This window comes from Chaetura pelagica, unplaced genomic scaffold, assembly GCF_000747805.2.
Source record: "Chaetura pelagica isolate M959 unplaced genomic scaffold, ChaPel_1.0 scaffold20, whole genome shotgun sequence".
NCBI classification, from domain to species: Eukaryota; Metazoa; Chordata; class Aves; order Apodiformes; family Apodidae; genus Chaetura; species Chaetura pelagica.
The window spans coordinates 2,345,525-2,359,235 of NW_009951958.1; the positions used below are offsets into that span (position 1 = coordinate 2,345,525).

A 13,711-nucleotide genomic window follows, 5' to 3' on the forward strand; every position below is an offset into this window, starting at 1 on the left:
GCAGGAATTTAACAAACTACTGATTTAATTTATTTGTTAATGAGTAAAGTCTCAATTAAACAATGATAAGATAATTAGAGTTTCAGGACTTTTGGCTGTGATATTTTATCTTAAGCTCAGAGGGTTTTTTCTTTCACATTTCAAGAAAGCCGAGTATCACAAACATTGTTTCAGAATATATTACATAAAAGGACTTCTCTGATTTCCTTTGCTGTTAATAATTTGCACTAACTAACATTCAGCTCTTCTGGGAATACAACTTTGTACCCCCAGGGAGCACATTCTTTTCCTGAAATCACATTGGAATTGTGTTTGTTAATTCACATCACATCAGAATTGTCTTTGCTAATTTACTGGACAAACGAGCTGTGTATCTCTCTGCAGAATGAAAGAAAGAAAAGTGAGAACCGTAAAGGACTGCTGCCTCAGAGCTGCTGTTGCCATAGAGCTGCTAACGAGGAAAAAAACTGCAGCATGGATTTCTTCTGCTGTTGAAGGTAAGATGAGGGCACAGCAAAGACTGTAGGAGGGGGAGGGGAGGGAGAAGAGGAAGAGTCTGTGTCCTTGCTGTCTAAAAAAGGAAATTCAGTTTCAGTGTTCATGAGCAGAACTGCTAGTGCAGATGAACAAAGCTATCTCCGTTGCTTAGGGTAGCAAGAGTGATGAGCAAGCAAGCCCACACCCATGCTTTCAAAAGGAAATACTGCAAAGAAAGGAGGGAGAAGAGTGACTTTATTGTATAGAAAATACTCATTGATGCTTCAAGATAGCTGCTTTTTGATACGACTTTGGCTTTAATGTTGTTCCCCTGGGTAAAGACAGCAGTGGAAAAATTCGGTAGGTAGATAAATAAGACGAAAAAGTGATGCTAAAAAATTCAGCATAATCTTGAGCTGATGAATTCTGTGTGTATGTATTAAAATGTATCAGTTGTTACATTCAACTTTGCAAGGCTGTGAAACCTTGCACACTGCAAGTGAAATTGTTTTTTGTGGTAAGATTGTTACACTAAATTGATCTCTAATCAACAATCTTTCATCTTCTTTTAACTAAGTAGATAACTTTTGAGTGAAAATGTATGATAAATAACTGAAAATTAAATATTAGATACTCAAGAATGCTGACTACAAAACTGACATTAGACATGCTTTCTGTGGGATCTCTAGCTTTTGCTACATAATATTTGCAGAATTATCTGCAAAACACTCATCCAAAAGTTGCTGCTGCTGTTTGGACATCTGCCTAGCAGGTGACATATTGCAGATTTTTTACTATCCTTCATCTGCTCCTTCTCTCAATCTTTTCGCTCCTTCTGACAGGACTGAACCCACATGCTCTGCATAGCAAACCCAGCACACCTGCCATGTTCTGTAGAGTGGGGCCTTGCAGGGAATGAAACAACCTTTAGAGGCAGTGATAAAACTGTCATAGCTATGTTGATACTAGGATATTGCTTAAGCATCTGATTGCTGTATTGAGTGTGCTTGAACAGCCTTTCCTCAAAATTTCTTGTTTTGTGCATCACCACCATTTATCAAATGGCATTTGACTACTTCTCCTGGAGTCTGAAGGTTGGGTCAGAGTGAATTTCGTCTGTAGAAGCCTGCTATCTTGATTGAGAATCAGCAATTCAGGCTATAAATAAATAAAAGTATACTAGGGATTCAGTATTATTTTGACATTGGAGTCTTCTTTGAGATGATAGTGCTTAGCTCTTATGTGCCATTTCCCAGTCATAATGATGGCACTAGGGCAGGCACATCAATCATGAATACATCACTTATAATTTCAAAGGTATGTCAGTAGGAATTAGAAGTATAAGTGTGTTTTTTTTCTAGTTAGACTGATTTTTGTGATTCAGACTGATTTTGTCAGATTCATTAGCTGCAGACGGTTTTTCTGCAGTCTTCAGAACCATCCTTTTTGTTTACTCTAGTTGCCAATGCAGTCAGTAGTTTGATACATCCTGTTAAGATTTGCATTAGTTCCTTGAGCTGCACGTAAAGATCAAGTCTTAATCCATAACTGAGGCAACCCCTGGTAATAGGTTTGGTGGTGATTTAGTTCAATGTCAGCAAGGGCTTTAGTCATCTTCTGCTCTGAAAAATTTTAACTATGTTGTTGGAGTGAATAATTGTGTTAGGACTGAGTTCCACAGAGCTGTATTTCAGAAGAGTTCACTCAGCTTGTGGATCAGACCAATTTGAGTTCTTCAGAGATCTGCAGTGATTATTCAAACAAATATGATTCTGTATAATAAACACCTCTGTGTAGAGTAACCGTTCAAGAAGAAATGGATGGTCAGTATGCAGACTAAAATTTACTTGCCTTAGGTAAATATTTTGTGGAAGGTTAGTGTTGCAGTCTGAGATCAATTTAATGAAGTTATACGTTGATGGAAACAGGTAGCCAGAAGCAGAGTGTTGCAAATTGACAGGTTATTCTCATAAGTTTGCAAAGAATATGTATGTTAATTGGTTCTCATTGGTGCTGGCTAATATGTATTTATAGTGAAAAAGAGCTACAGTAATGCTCATGCAGAGAGGTCTTCCCTGATTAACTGTGTCCACTGGAGTGCAGATGTGATACAACCTTCCTGTTAATGCTACTCCTAAGCTAGGCTGTCAGCTACAACCAACAGATGTATCACTTTCACTTTTAGTGAAAGTTTCAGAGGTGTCTTGGTTGTTTTATGATAGAAAAGTAACTTAATCTGAAGCTGAACTAAGCAGAGGAGTTGCTTGTAAATCTGCTAACCTGACCATACCTTTGTACAGAACTCTGAAGAAAGAGGTGGTTTTGTAGTTTGTGCTTGTGTTTGTTGCTGCTTCCATTTGGCTTATATTGTGGGAGAGGGCAAGAGAATAAGGACATGTAACAAAACATTGCTCAACACTCCAATTTCTGTGTTTGGGGCAGGAAAAAAAGCTATTAAACTGCTGCTGTGGCTAATGCCAGGACCTGCAGCAATTCCCAAAACATCTCAAAATATAAGAGCTATTTTGAAGGTTAATACTGCCCATGATTACCTTTTTCTGCTTGCAGGGAGGTGTTTCACTGCTCAATGTCCATCTCAAGCTCTTCCAAGTGGTATCAATTTTCTACACCACAGGCTTTGGCTGGGTGTTCTAAGGCCTGATAGAAATGCTGAGTACCTGCAATGCTATTTAAAGTTAATGGCAGCACAGGCTTCTCAGCACAATTTAAAATCAGGCTTTTGTCCTCAAACAAGAGAATTTAGTTTAGCAGTCACACAGCTCCTTAAATCTGAATTCTAGACAGCTTCTGGAACTGATTTTTTAAAATTCATTTATTTTTAACAAAGTATATCACCAATACTTGAATGATTCCTGGGAAGTTGAGGTGGGTCTCATTATATCCCTTGATTTTTTATTAATTTTCATAGAAATACTACTCTTAGTTACTATGCAGCTAGTAGAACAGCTGGCTCGTATGACTGAAGAAAATTCAGCTGTAATAAATTTACTTCTCTGTGACATTTTATGGCATAAATCTCGTTTCTATTGGATTGAATGGTAAGGATTTAACTTCTGCTGACATGCAAGGGTTAGAATATGAAATAAAACAATATGTGTGATGTACTCTAGGTGACCCTGCTCTGGCAGGGGGGTTGGACTAGATGATCTTTCAAGGTCCCTTCCAACTCCTAAGATTCTATGATTCTATGTTCCTTCATTGTTTAAATTTGTTCACATGTGCCTGGTGGCTTTTTCAAGTTACTGAACTGTAGTGTTTTGGGCATGTTGGTCAAAGTCTTTAAACATAGCTCCCCCCATTCTGTCAGTGAGCATTTGTTCCCCCCTTGAAATCAATACTCCTCCACTGCTATCTACTCCAACTTTGAGGTTTTTTATAGTAATCTTAAGTTTCAGTTTAAAATACATCCTTTTGGTATAAAAGGTGCATCCTCATTCACCCCTACCTTAATCAGCTTTGTCTATTCACTGCCTTGTTTTTGCTCACACAGTTACTTTTTCATTTTGAGCCAAGAGGTCTATTAGGGCTCCTGTTATAAGCACATCCAGTGGAAGATGACAAGCTGCCCACTGAATCAGTACAGTGACTTCTCATAAAAGAGATTTTGGGTTCAGAATCTTCAGTTTTAAAACAGATTTGTTTCTTTGGCATGACTCTGGATTCTATGTGGAATTCTGATTCTCTGTGACTCAAAACTGAAACAGCAAGGTAAGTAGTTTGCTGTGTGAAAACAGTAGTTTGAAGGCTGATCTTCAACTCATGGATCAGCACTATTGGTATTCATGGCATCACTGTCAGGTTTACAGTCCCTGTTACTCTATACTGATAGGAGCTACCCCTTTGGAGCTTCTCTTTGGGTTTTCACTGAGCAGCAGATTGAAACAAGTTCAGGAATAGCAGTAATACTAGTATTCATTGTAGAGGATGCCTTACCCAATTAGGAAAACCTTCCCTCTTTCCTCCTTAAAGCAGCCTTCCTCTTATTTTAGAATGCAGTAGAAACATTGGCATTACTTACACTTTACCAAATGAACGTTACTTACAGCTTAATTAAAACTATGGAAGCTGAATTATGCTAATGTGGTTTTGTAAACACAGCAGAATTAGGAGGTGCCTGTGAGTAGCTGGTCACAGAACTGAAAACATCAATCCCCCCCCCTATTATTTTTTTTAAGAATATTTGAGGAATTTGTACACCAGATTTGGTACAGTTCTGTGTATATGAAAATGGCCATGCAGCATTGTTATTTCTAATTCTGTAGCCACTTAGACCCATTTTATCCTCTGAGCTGATATGCCTAAATTGGGAGGTATTATCTTGCTGGCTGAGAGACCTGAGAAAACAAGGAAAGAAATGGGTTCTTACATCTTATCAAATGGCAGTGTTAATCATTAATTCTCCCCATTTTCTGTTGTCAAGCACCTGCACATCTCCAATGGCTGGTTACACTGTGTGAACACAGCATTAAAGGATGATTGGAATTGCAGACTGTGATTGAAAGGTCACGTCTGAAGTAGAGCAAAAATCCAATAGGCCACCCGTAATCAAGCTGAGGAATTTTTCGTATGTCAGTTAAAACACATATTTTGTGTCATTGTCACAGATGGAAGGAACAAAAGAGAGAGCACATTAAATCCAGGCAGCTGCAGAATGGCCATCAGGTGGCTCTGAATCTCAGCAAAAATGTGAACAGAAGTTTAATTTGGACATATTTTCGTACCTCAGCCTCCTAGTTCCAAATAATAGTATCATTAAGGATGCGATTTTTCTGGCACAGGACTAGCTGTTATTTTTTATGGTCATTAAATTACACTTAGAGCATTATTTATACACTTTGCTTATAATAAGTCACTGACAAACTTTTTATGCTCTATTGCCAGAGCCTAATATTTAAAACAAATTGCACCGATGTGATGTTTTTATCTACAATGTTATACTAACCCAGATGAAACACTGAATGTTAGGCCTAGTAAACCTTTCCGGGCTATCACAGCGGTCCGATTTGGAGATAATAAAACCTCTGTGGCAAGAAATCTGCCACCTGCAGGCCAAGGAATGCTTGTTAAGCACCGCCGAGCGCTGCAGTGTGATTGCTGCAGTAGGAGAAACAGGGTTTTGCAGAGCTCTTCAGCAGCAGATCTGAAACAGGTCAGGGCAGTACTTCTCTGACAGCATATATTTTTTTCCATCAGAAAGTGCTGTTTTGCTATAGTTAAAACTTCCTGTCAGAACACGTCAATAAGTAATTGAAATGTTCCATTATAAAAATGTCAGAACATTCTGTTTCAAAATTTGTAGACTGGAATACTTCTATTTCATAATAATATATTTTTTTAATAATTCTTTTTATATCTTATAAAAACAAAAACACAACATTGATTTTGTCATTTTTGTATTAAACATTAATGATACCTCATGTCGTCACTACAGCACATGGTAAATTCAAGGCAAACAAGAATCTAGGATTCTTTTAAATTATTTTTACCCTGCTCTAACCACTCAGAGTAATGTCTCACTACTTGTGGTCATGTGTATGTGCTCTGTAGGAAGAATCTGTCAAGAGTTTCACTGTCTTTTCATTCAGATGAGGGAAATGGGAGATAGGAAGAAAACCTTGTTTTTCTCTTCTTTATTTCTTTTATTGTAATTTTGCATCAACTACTCAACAATAATTTAAAGAAAAAATTATCTTATGCTCCTTTTAATAACACAGCATACACAAAGAATTACCAGTTGTAGTCAAAATCATACCAGTCAATATTCAGAAAAAAAGAAAAGAAGCAAAGAGCTACAGATGACTCTCAAGGCTTTAATTTGCCCAGCTTTGCAAGTTTAGTGCTTGATACGTGCTAATTTTGGACTATGTGACTTTTAAAATATCATTTTAACGTAGCTTTTAATGCAATTAGTAAAAGTAAAGAAAAAGAAATTGCACAAAGTAATAGTGATTCTCCCTGAACATGGTTTATCAGCAGTTCTGAGTTTGTTTGATCACAGTGTGGACATCTACCATGTCAGCTGGGAAAGTAACTGAACACAGAAGGTTGTTTACATCTGTAGGAACCAGGCACTGGAGAGGGGAAGTGTGCTGCACTGTCAGGGAATATTTAGATTCAGGAAGTATGAGTCTAGTTCTGTGATGTGTAGGGGACTGTCTTGTCATGATGGGAGGGACTCTCCTGCACAGGTCTCTTGCTTCTTATTTTTATCCTACTTCTCATCTCCAGTTTCTGTCCTTTTTTGCTCCTTGGCCATGCTACCTCCACCATGTCACTTCTCCATCCCATTCACATTTTAATTTGCTAGAAGTATTGGGTGCTTTTTAGCTCATGTATCTCACCAAAACTCAACCTTTGATAGATACCTAGAATAGAAAAGTCAATCCAGTCTCTAAATTATGCACAACCTGATAACGGAAGAAGGCAGGCAATTTCTAAGTAACTCAAATGTTTGCAATTTTGTCATCAGATCTGTAGTGTTTGTGCACCTCTGCCACATGAAAATTTGTCAATCATAATGCCTCTACTGTGTAGTTAACATAATACTCATAGGGAATAATAAAGCTGCTTTAATTAGGATTTTCTCAGCTCTCCCTGTTATCTCCCTGTTATCTCATTCAACAGAACAGAACAACAGTGGCAATATTAATTTGCTTAAAGAGATTGTCAGGTAAATTTGGTTCCTTTATTTTGTTCTTTAAAAGATTCACTTCAGTAAATTAGAGAAATACTATTTCAGACATATAAGAAAGGAATCCTTGCTCTAGGTTCTAAGTTTGCTTCTGTCTTACCCATATTTGGTTAAGGTTCTTCATGTCATCCACAAAATTCTTTATGCCATTTTCTTAAACTTCATACAGTGAGATTTGTTGTAGTGATTCACTTTGTGCTTATAGCAACTTGAGGCAGATGAGATAGAATTTTAACTTCTGCAGCAGTCTCTTTACTAGACTGATTCCAAATCACTGGTGCCATTGCCTGATTTATATCTATGCAAATATATGTAAATACAGAGTACTGATGTATGATCTTAAGGTCTGCATGAGCGCTCATGACATTCTAGAGTACCTTAGCTAACAGAATAGCATCTTTTGCTTCTTCATATTTTATAAATTTCAATAGGCAGTATTTTTCTTACTTTCCTATGGATAACTTCTGAAAAGGATCCTACAATGTTTGAATTATTATAAAGCATCTGAGAGATCAAGATCTTTCTCTTCATTTTGGGGAGGAGTTGAGTTTTCTGTTCCTGGATTGTTGTTTTCTGCAGAAGGCAAGAGATCTTCATTTGTGAATTCTCTGGGAAAGCTAGGAGCTGGAAGGTCCATCATTTGTTTCCATGGTTTTCCAGGACATCTGGGGAGAGGAGATTCTGGGCCATCTGGCAATCCTTAAATAAAGAAGTATCAGGAAGAATTAGTGGTTCTGCAGGTGTACTGGTTTCCTTTCTTGCAACCCCAGAATTAACCAGCTCTGATGCTGTTTCAGCACTAGATGATGACAGTTTTGTTTTGATTAAAAACTCTTTCATTTTATTTCTGACCATATTTACTGTGTTTTTTATGCCCACACCCGTGGCCAGTTCTGTGCCCACAACTAATTTCATGCCCAGGTTTCTTGTCAACTCATGATCTTTTTTATATCCATGCCTATGTTTATACCCAAGTTTATGCCTGTGTTTATGCTTAAGTTCACCTTCATTTGTTTTCTCTCCATCATCTTTTCTTGTTTCTTCACCAGGTGTTTGGCTTTCTTCCTCATTTTTATCAGAGCATAAAATTTCATTTGACTTATCTTGTGCAGGGAAGCTTCGGAAAGGTGTGAATCCAGGAGGTCTTCTCAGAAGAACATTCTAAAAAACATTGCAATAATAGCCATATTTGTTACATGAACAAGAACAATAGATTAAGATTTGGGAAATCCAGAAGTTGGGTCATTGTACTACATGAGTCATTTAGCAAAAATATGTTATCAGATTTTTAAAGTAAATGAAATAATTATTTTCTGTCTGTGGTAAGTATGGAAGCATAAATAGCCTCCACATAACTGCAGAGTATTTTAGCATTTATATGTTAAAAGAAGTATTTACATATCATTGAAATTCTGCCAGTTTATCATGGGAATGATACTATAGAGAAGAAAACATGTACTGTTTTTAAATTATGAACAATACAGTTGATTTCTAGCATGAAACATCCCTGTGCTTGTCGGAGTAAAACATTTTGATATATGAAGCCAATTTATGCTAAAGGCTCATACGTTGCTGGGGAGTCTTGCTATCAGAACATAGAAAAGATCTGCATTGTTTTGTTATACGAAATGTAACTTTTCAACTTTCTAGATTTGGCATATGCATTTTATAAGACTGCTTAGAAATAACACACATAAGTTAAAGCTGATAATATGAAATAATATTCTTTTGTCCCCCATCACTGTTCAACTGGAAGACGAGAACTGAATGCATGGAGTACAGTCACTATCCAACATGGATTTCATTTCTGTCCTTCAAAGAGTCTTATCATTATCTCACTGTAATTTAGAGTTGTTTGGGATGGAGCTAATTTGAAAGTTTATGTGAATACAATATTGTAGTGAAGACAATAAGGAGAGACATTTAATGGTTGATAATGAATGATTAAGTAGTTATGAAGGTGCTGAGCACTGGGAAGTTATTGATTATGAATGCAGGTTAATCATTCTCATTTTCTTCAGTGCATCTTCTCTTTCTCCTCATGGAGCATGGGAGTCCCTGCATTTGTTAAAAAAACTGCAATCATCAGAACTAAAAATGTTCTGACAACAAAAAGGATTTTCAAAAAGGATATTCCATACTGAAATTTTCAAACTGACTCATGTTCATGCTAGTTAATAGTGGAGCTGGGCAGGAAGGAAACAGATCTTCCCGCAGAGACTGACAACTCATGGCAGATCTGCTACTCTACTAAATATGAAAAGATTGACATATGTTTTTGAAATTTGGGGGGTATAATTACTGCATTGGCAAATACATTTTTGTCTCAATTTTTAAACCTAGTCTGAATAGTAATTCAAATAAGCTGATGTGGCTTGATAATTCAGAGCTTAACTGATAATGCAGAGGAGTAGTCAACAGGCAGAATGTTCTCTCTGTCCTGGTGCCTTTGTGTTTCTGCATCACTGTGTTGTCCATGGTCTTACCTTGTGCTGAAACTGACTTCAGTGTAAGAAGTTGCTGAGGTTAGAGGAAGGAGGGTGAAATTACTGAGGTAAAATGAAATATGGGCTTATTAGGAATGGATAAAGAATTTAATGACTACATTTGTTCTGTGTTCTACTTATAATGATGGGTAATGGAGAGGAATCATACCGGTGTCAGTTTTACAGAGCAGTTAATCTGGGAAAAGATTGTATTCCCCCTTAGGTCTACATGAATTTGTGCTTCACATGGCAATGATACCTGTTGACAAAGCAGAAATTAACACATTTAAGGCAACAAATCATCAGACAAAAAGGAAGAGAGTGCATGAAAAAAAATTGAATAATATTTTAAAATACAAATATACTTGTAACTTTACTATCTCCATCTTCTCAGTTATGGAGACTTCTGTATTGGGACAGATCACTTCACTGCTTGGGTTTTTGAGATGGCATGCCTATGTGAATACTTTAGTTCAATTTTGAATCAGAGATTAGATCTTGAAAAATTGGATTTTTCATCTCTAGCATCTTTAGAGTACTATTTAATCTTCATTATATTCTTGTCAAATATTGTTTGTTGATGGTATTTCTCCAACTAAAAATTGGGAGACTGAGACAGAGAGAAAGTAATTATTTTTTTTCTGTTTGATGCCTGCTGTGCTAGCAAATATTAAAATCTCACAGGTGAGCACTGTTCATATGGTGGGAAAAGAGAGGGGAAATGAAGGCTTTCTTTCTCGACCAGCTTCCTTGCCAATGGTTTCTGGCCCTATCAGCAATACTTTCCAGTGTCTGGAATACGTTTTCCTGCTCTCAGCAGCATGCACTCCAGAAGCATCCTCCTTTGTACACTGATCCTGCAGTTGGAGTGATTCAGTTTAGGCTTCATATTTTACTGCTCTTGTCACTGGCTTGGATTACAAACAGTCAAAGGTGTCCTCCTTTTTGAAACAGAAGTTTACTGAAGAGGTAACAGAACTCAGGATGTGATTTTACTTAACTGTTTATAGTTTCTGGTGCAAATGAATTTGTCTGCTAGGAAGATTATGGTTGGCAACATGGTCATTACTTACACTGTCTGCTGTGGCTTCACAGTCTTCATGTAGTTTTTCAAACTCTTGCTTTGAGCAGTTTGTCTTACGGACTGCAAGTTCTAGATTATACTTTTTTTCTGCAGCCACCTGGAAGATTAGCAACAAGGCTTTCTATGGTAAAGGCATTTTATTGAAAAGTGATCAAAAGAAGGATGTTTTTCTACAAGTTTATACTACTTGTATTCCACAAGTCCTGACCACTGGGATAACATACGTTAAGAACAGTATTAAAATACTTGGCAACAGATCTATCTGCTTCTAATCAACTGACTTTTACTTACTCCAGTTCCCATTCTCAAAAATTCCAGCATTGAAATTGAAGGAAACAGAAAGGTCAGAGGAATATCAGGCCCGTGGTTTTGGCTTTGTTATATTGCATGCCTGTAGTAATTCCATTAATAACAAATGAAATCATTAGAGACACTGCTGTAGAGAGCCAAACGTGATGTAAGAAAAGTGGAATGTGAGTAAAACGAAGCATGTGAGAAACAGGCTCAGTTGAAAAAGAACATATTTGCCAAATGCATTAAGGAGAGAAACTGCGTGAGTTCAAGAATGTGCCTGGTACAACTTCTCCTAGTATCTTTCACAGAGCCCAAGATACTATATCTTTCTTCAGACACAGCAGGCAAAACATGAAATTCTGTCTTTTTTTAAATCTATTTTTTAAATGTATGCATGCTAATATCAATCATGATCTGAAAAGTGAGAAAAAAAAATGTTAGAAGAAAAAAGGCTTAAAATAAGAAAAAGATTTTATTAGTAAGATAACATGAGCTATTCAGAAAAACTCTTATGTGCTTTTAGTGCCTTCTCCAGTGGTACCCCTCAAGCTCAGAAGTTGCTGACAAAGTATTTTCTGAACTACTCCACTGTCTTATTTTCAATTCTGTCCTAAGCCTCTGGTTCAGTACAATGGGACAGGAAACACGGCAGATGAAAACGCTGACCAATATGATCATCTTGAGCCCATGTTCTTCTTCTGTATTGTATTTATCTCTATCTTAACTTATGCACAGATGTTCTTCTGTGAATCTAGCTGCAGTATTGTTAGTAGCAGAATCAGTATATAAATTAACAGATTTCTTAGGGAAATTGGGAAGCCCGGTTTCTTTGTGCATACAGCTACAGTAGGGTGGACAGTGCTTAAAATGACATAAAGTATTTGTGTGGTGAATCAAGTGGGTAATTCCTACTTTTCTACTTTAAAAGTCTAAGGAATATTACAAAGGTTAGTAAAAAGTGGGGTAGATATACAGAAATCAAATCCCTAAGTCAACCTTTTTCCCATGCTTTTAAAATAATGTTTTAAGAAAAAATACAAAATCAAGAGATGGGAGATTTTAAAAAAACTTCTGAATTCAAGGCAAGATGGATAAAATTTTGCAAGAAAAATTGCAGGGATACTTCAGTTACCATATGTATCAATACTGAGAAAAAAACTTTACTTGACTCTAAATAGAACCTTCAGCTAACATTCAGCTCAGACCCGTAACAGTCCCATGTCTGTTCCTCATTACTATGGTGTATCCCAACCTGAACTGTTGCTCTTCCTATTTTTCCAGCTTTATAGTAGAAGTCATCATCATTTTCTGTATTATACTTCTCCATAGCAAGCTTCAGCAGTTCCTTCAGTTCTGGACTGTCTCTTGGAATAATCTTTGAACAACCAGTGTGCCTGCCTGGAATTACTGAAAGAAACCAAAATTTTAGATCTAAGAGTAAAATATTCAAGGTTATAGTCAGTTATAAACCCCTCTCTTCTGAAACTCTTTGTATTTGGGTCTATCAAATAAAACAAAAATATCTTGGAGTTTTATGTGGTCAGCATTATCATATCTTGGTTGCCTAAAAGAGCATTGCATCAGCACCTGGTGTCACGTTGGACAACTAACAACAGTTTTCTCATAGAAACAAGAATTTTGTGTACCAACTGGGGGTAGCTAGCAAATAAAGAGAAGGAACATCCACACATCTTGAAGGACCTGAAACAGGTGAAACAAGAGGTGCGTGTCATGGGCAGTGAATGCGTGTGTTGAAGAGTATAATTATCATTTATTGAAGAAAAACAGGTCTGAGTGGGTAAGAATGCAGCACTTATTGCATAGAGTAGTACTGTACTCTTTTATAAACCTCTGGAGGTGTGGTAATCTGCGGCCAAATAGATGGGTGAAGGAAAAATTAATAAAATGAATAAGATTGTAATGAACTTATAAATTCTAAGCAATTTATTTACTAGGGAAAAAAAACCACCCTCTAACATATCAGATTTAATTATAGCTGTGCCATATGAAAAAAGATAATATCAATAGGTGAATTACCAATTTCAGACAAAATCTTAAAGTCCTCAGCTCCTTTGCTCTTCAAAAGAATATGCTGGAGCTCTTGGGAAAATTAGAAGTTACTTATTTAAATGACGTGAAATTAACTTGCTTGTCATTGTGGTGGAAAAGGAAATAATTTTTGTAGGACAGTTACACTCTTTGAGTTTGTATCTGTTAATTTGCAAATGAGAGGCAGTAACCAGCTTCATCTCATAGTAATAGGGCAGTAAACAAATGATATAATGTAACTTGCAGCTGTAAATTAAATACTTGTAGGAAAGAAAAAAATCTCTGCTAGTATTTCATTAAGAGGTAGTGCTTTTTTGGTCCCAGAAGAATTACTTTATCTAATTTAATGTATTGAAATTTTATTTTGTCTTTTTTTTTAATTGCAAAAAAACCCCCAAACATTGAAAACTGCAGAACTTTTAAAATTCACAGTACCTCTGACATACCTGGGAGCCTGCATTGGTGTGCAACATCTATGATCTGCCCCTGAGGACTTTCATATGCTTTGGCATCACATTTTGCAACTCGCTGGAGAAAAAAAACCAACCCAAAACAGCTCCTTATTGTTTAGAAATTAAGAACAAGGTTGCATCCTAATACCTTCCTGCT

At 36.6% G+C, this 13,711-nt stretch overlaps 1 protein-coding gene across 1 annotated transcript in view; it reads right to left on the minus strand.

The window, feature by feature from the left end:
- Positions 1-7,682: 7,682 nt before the first annotated feature.
- Positions 7,683-13,711, minus strand: part of KNG1 (kininogen 1) — a 16,370-nt gene continuing 10,341 nt past the window's right edge. The window contains 9 exon segments of the mRNA XM_010000078.1: positions 7,683-7,891; positions 7,894-8,000; positions 8,002-8,122; positions 8,125-8,350; positions 9,845-9,934; positions 10,749-10,856; positions 12,306-12,460; positions 12,524-12,538; positions 13,549-13,630. Of these exon segments, the coding sequence (XP_009998380.1) occupies positions 7,683-7,891; positions 7,894-8,000; positions 8,002-8,122; positions 8,125-8,350; positions 9,845-9,934; positions 10,749-10,856; positions 12,306-12,460; positions 12,524-12,538; positions 13,549-13,630 (1,113 nt within the window).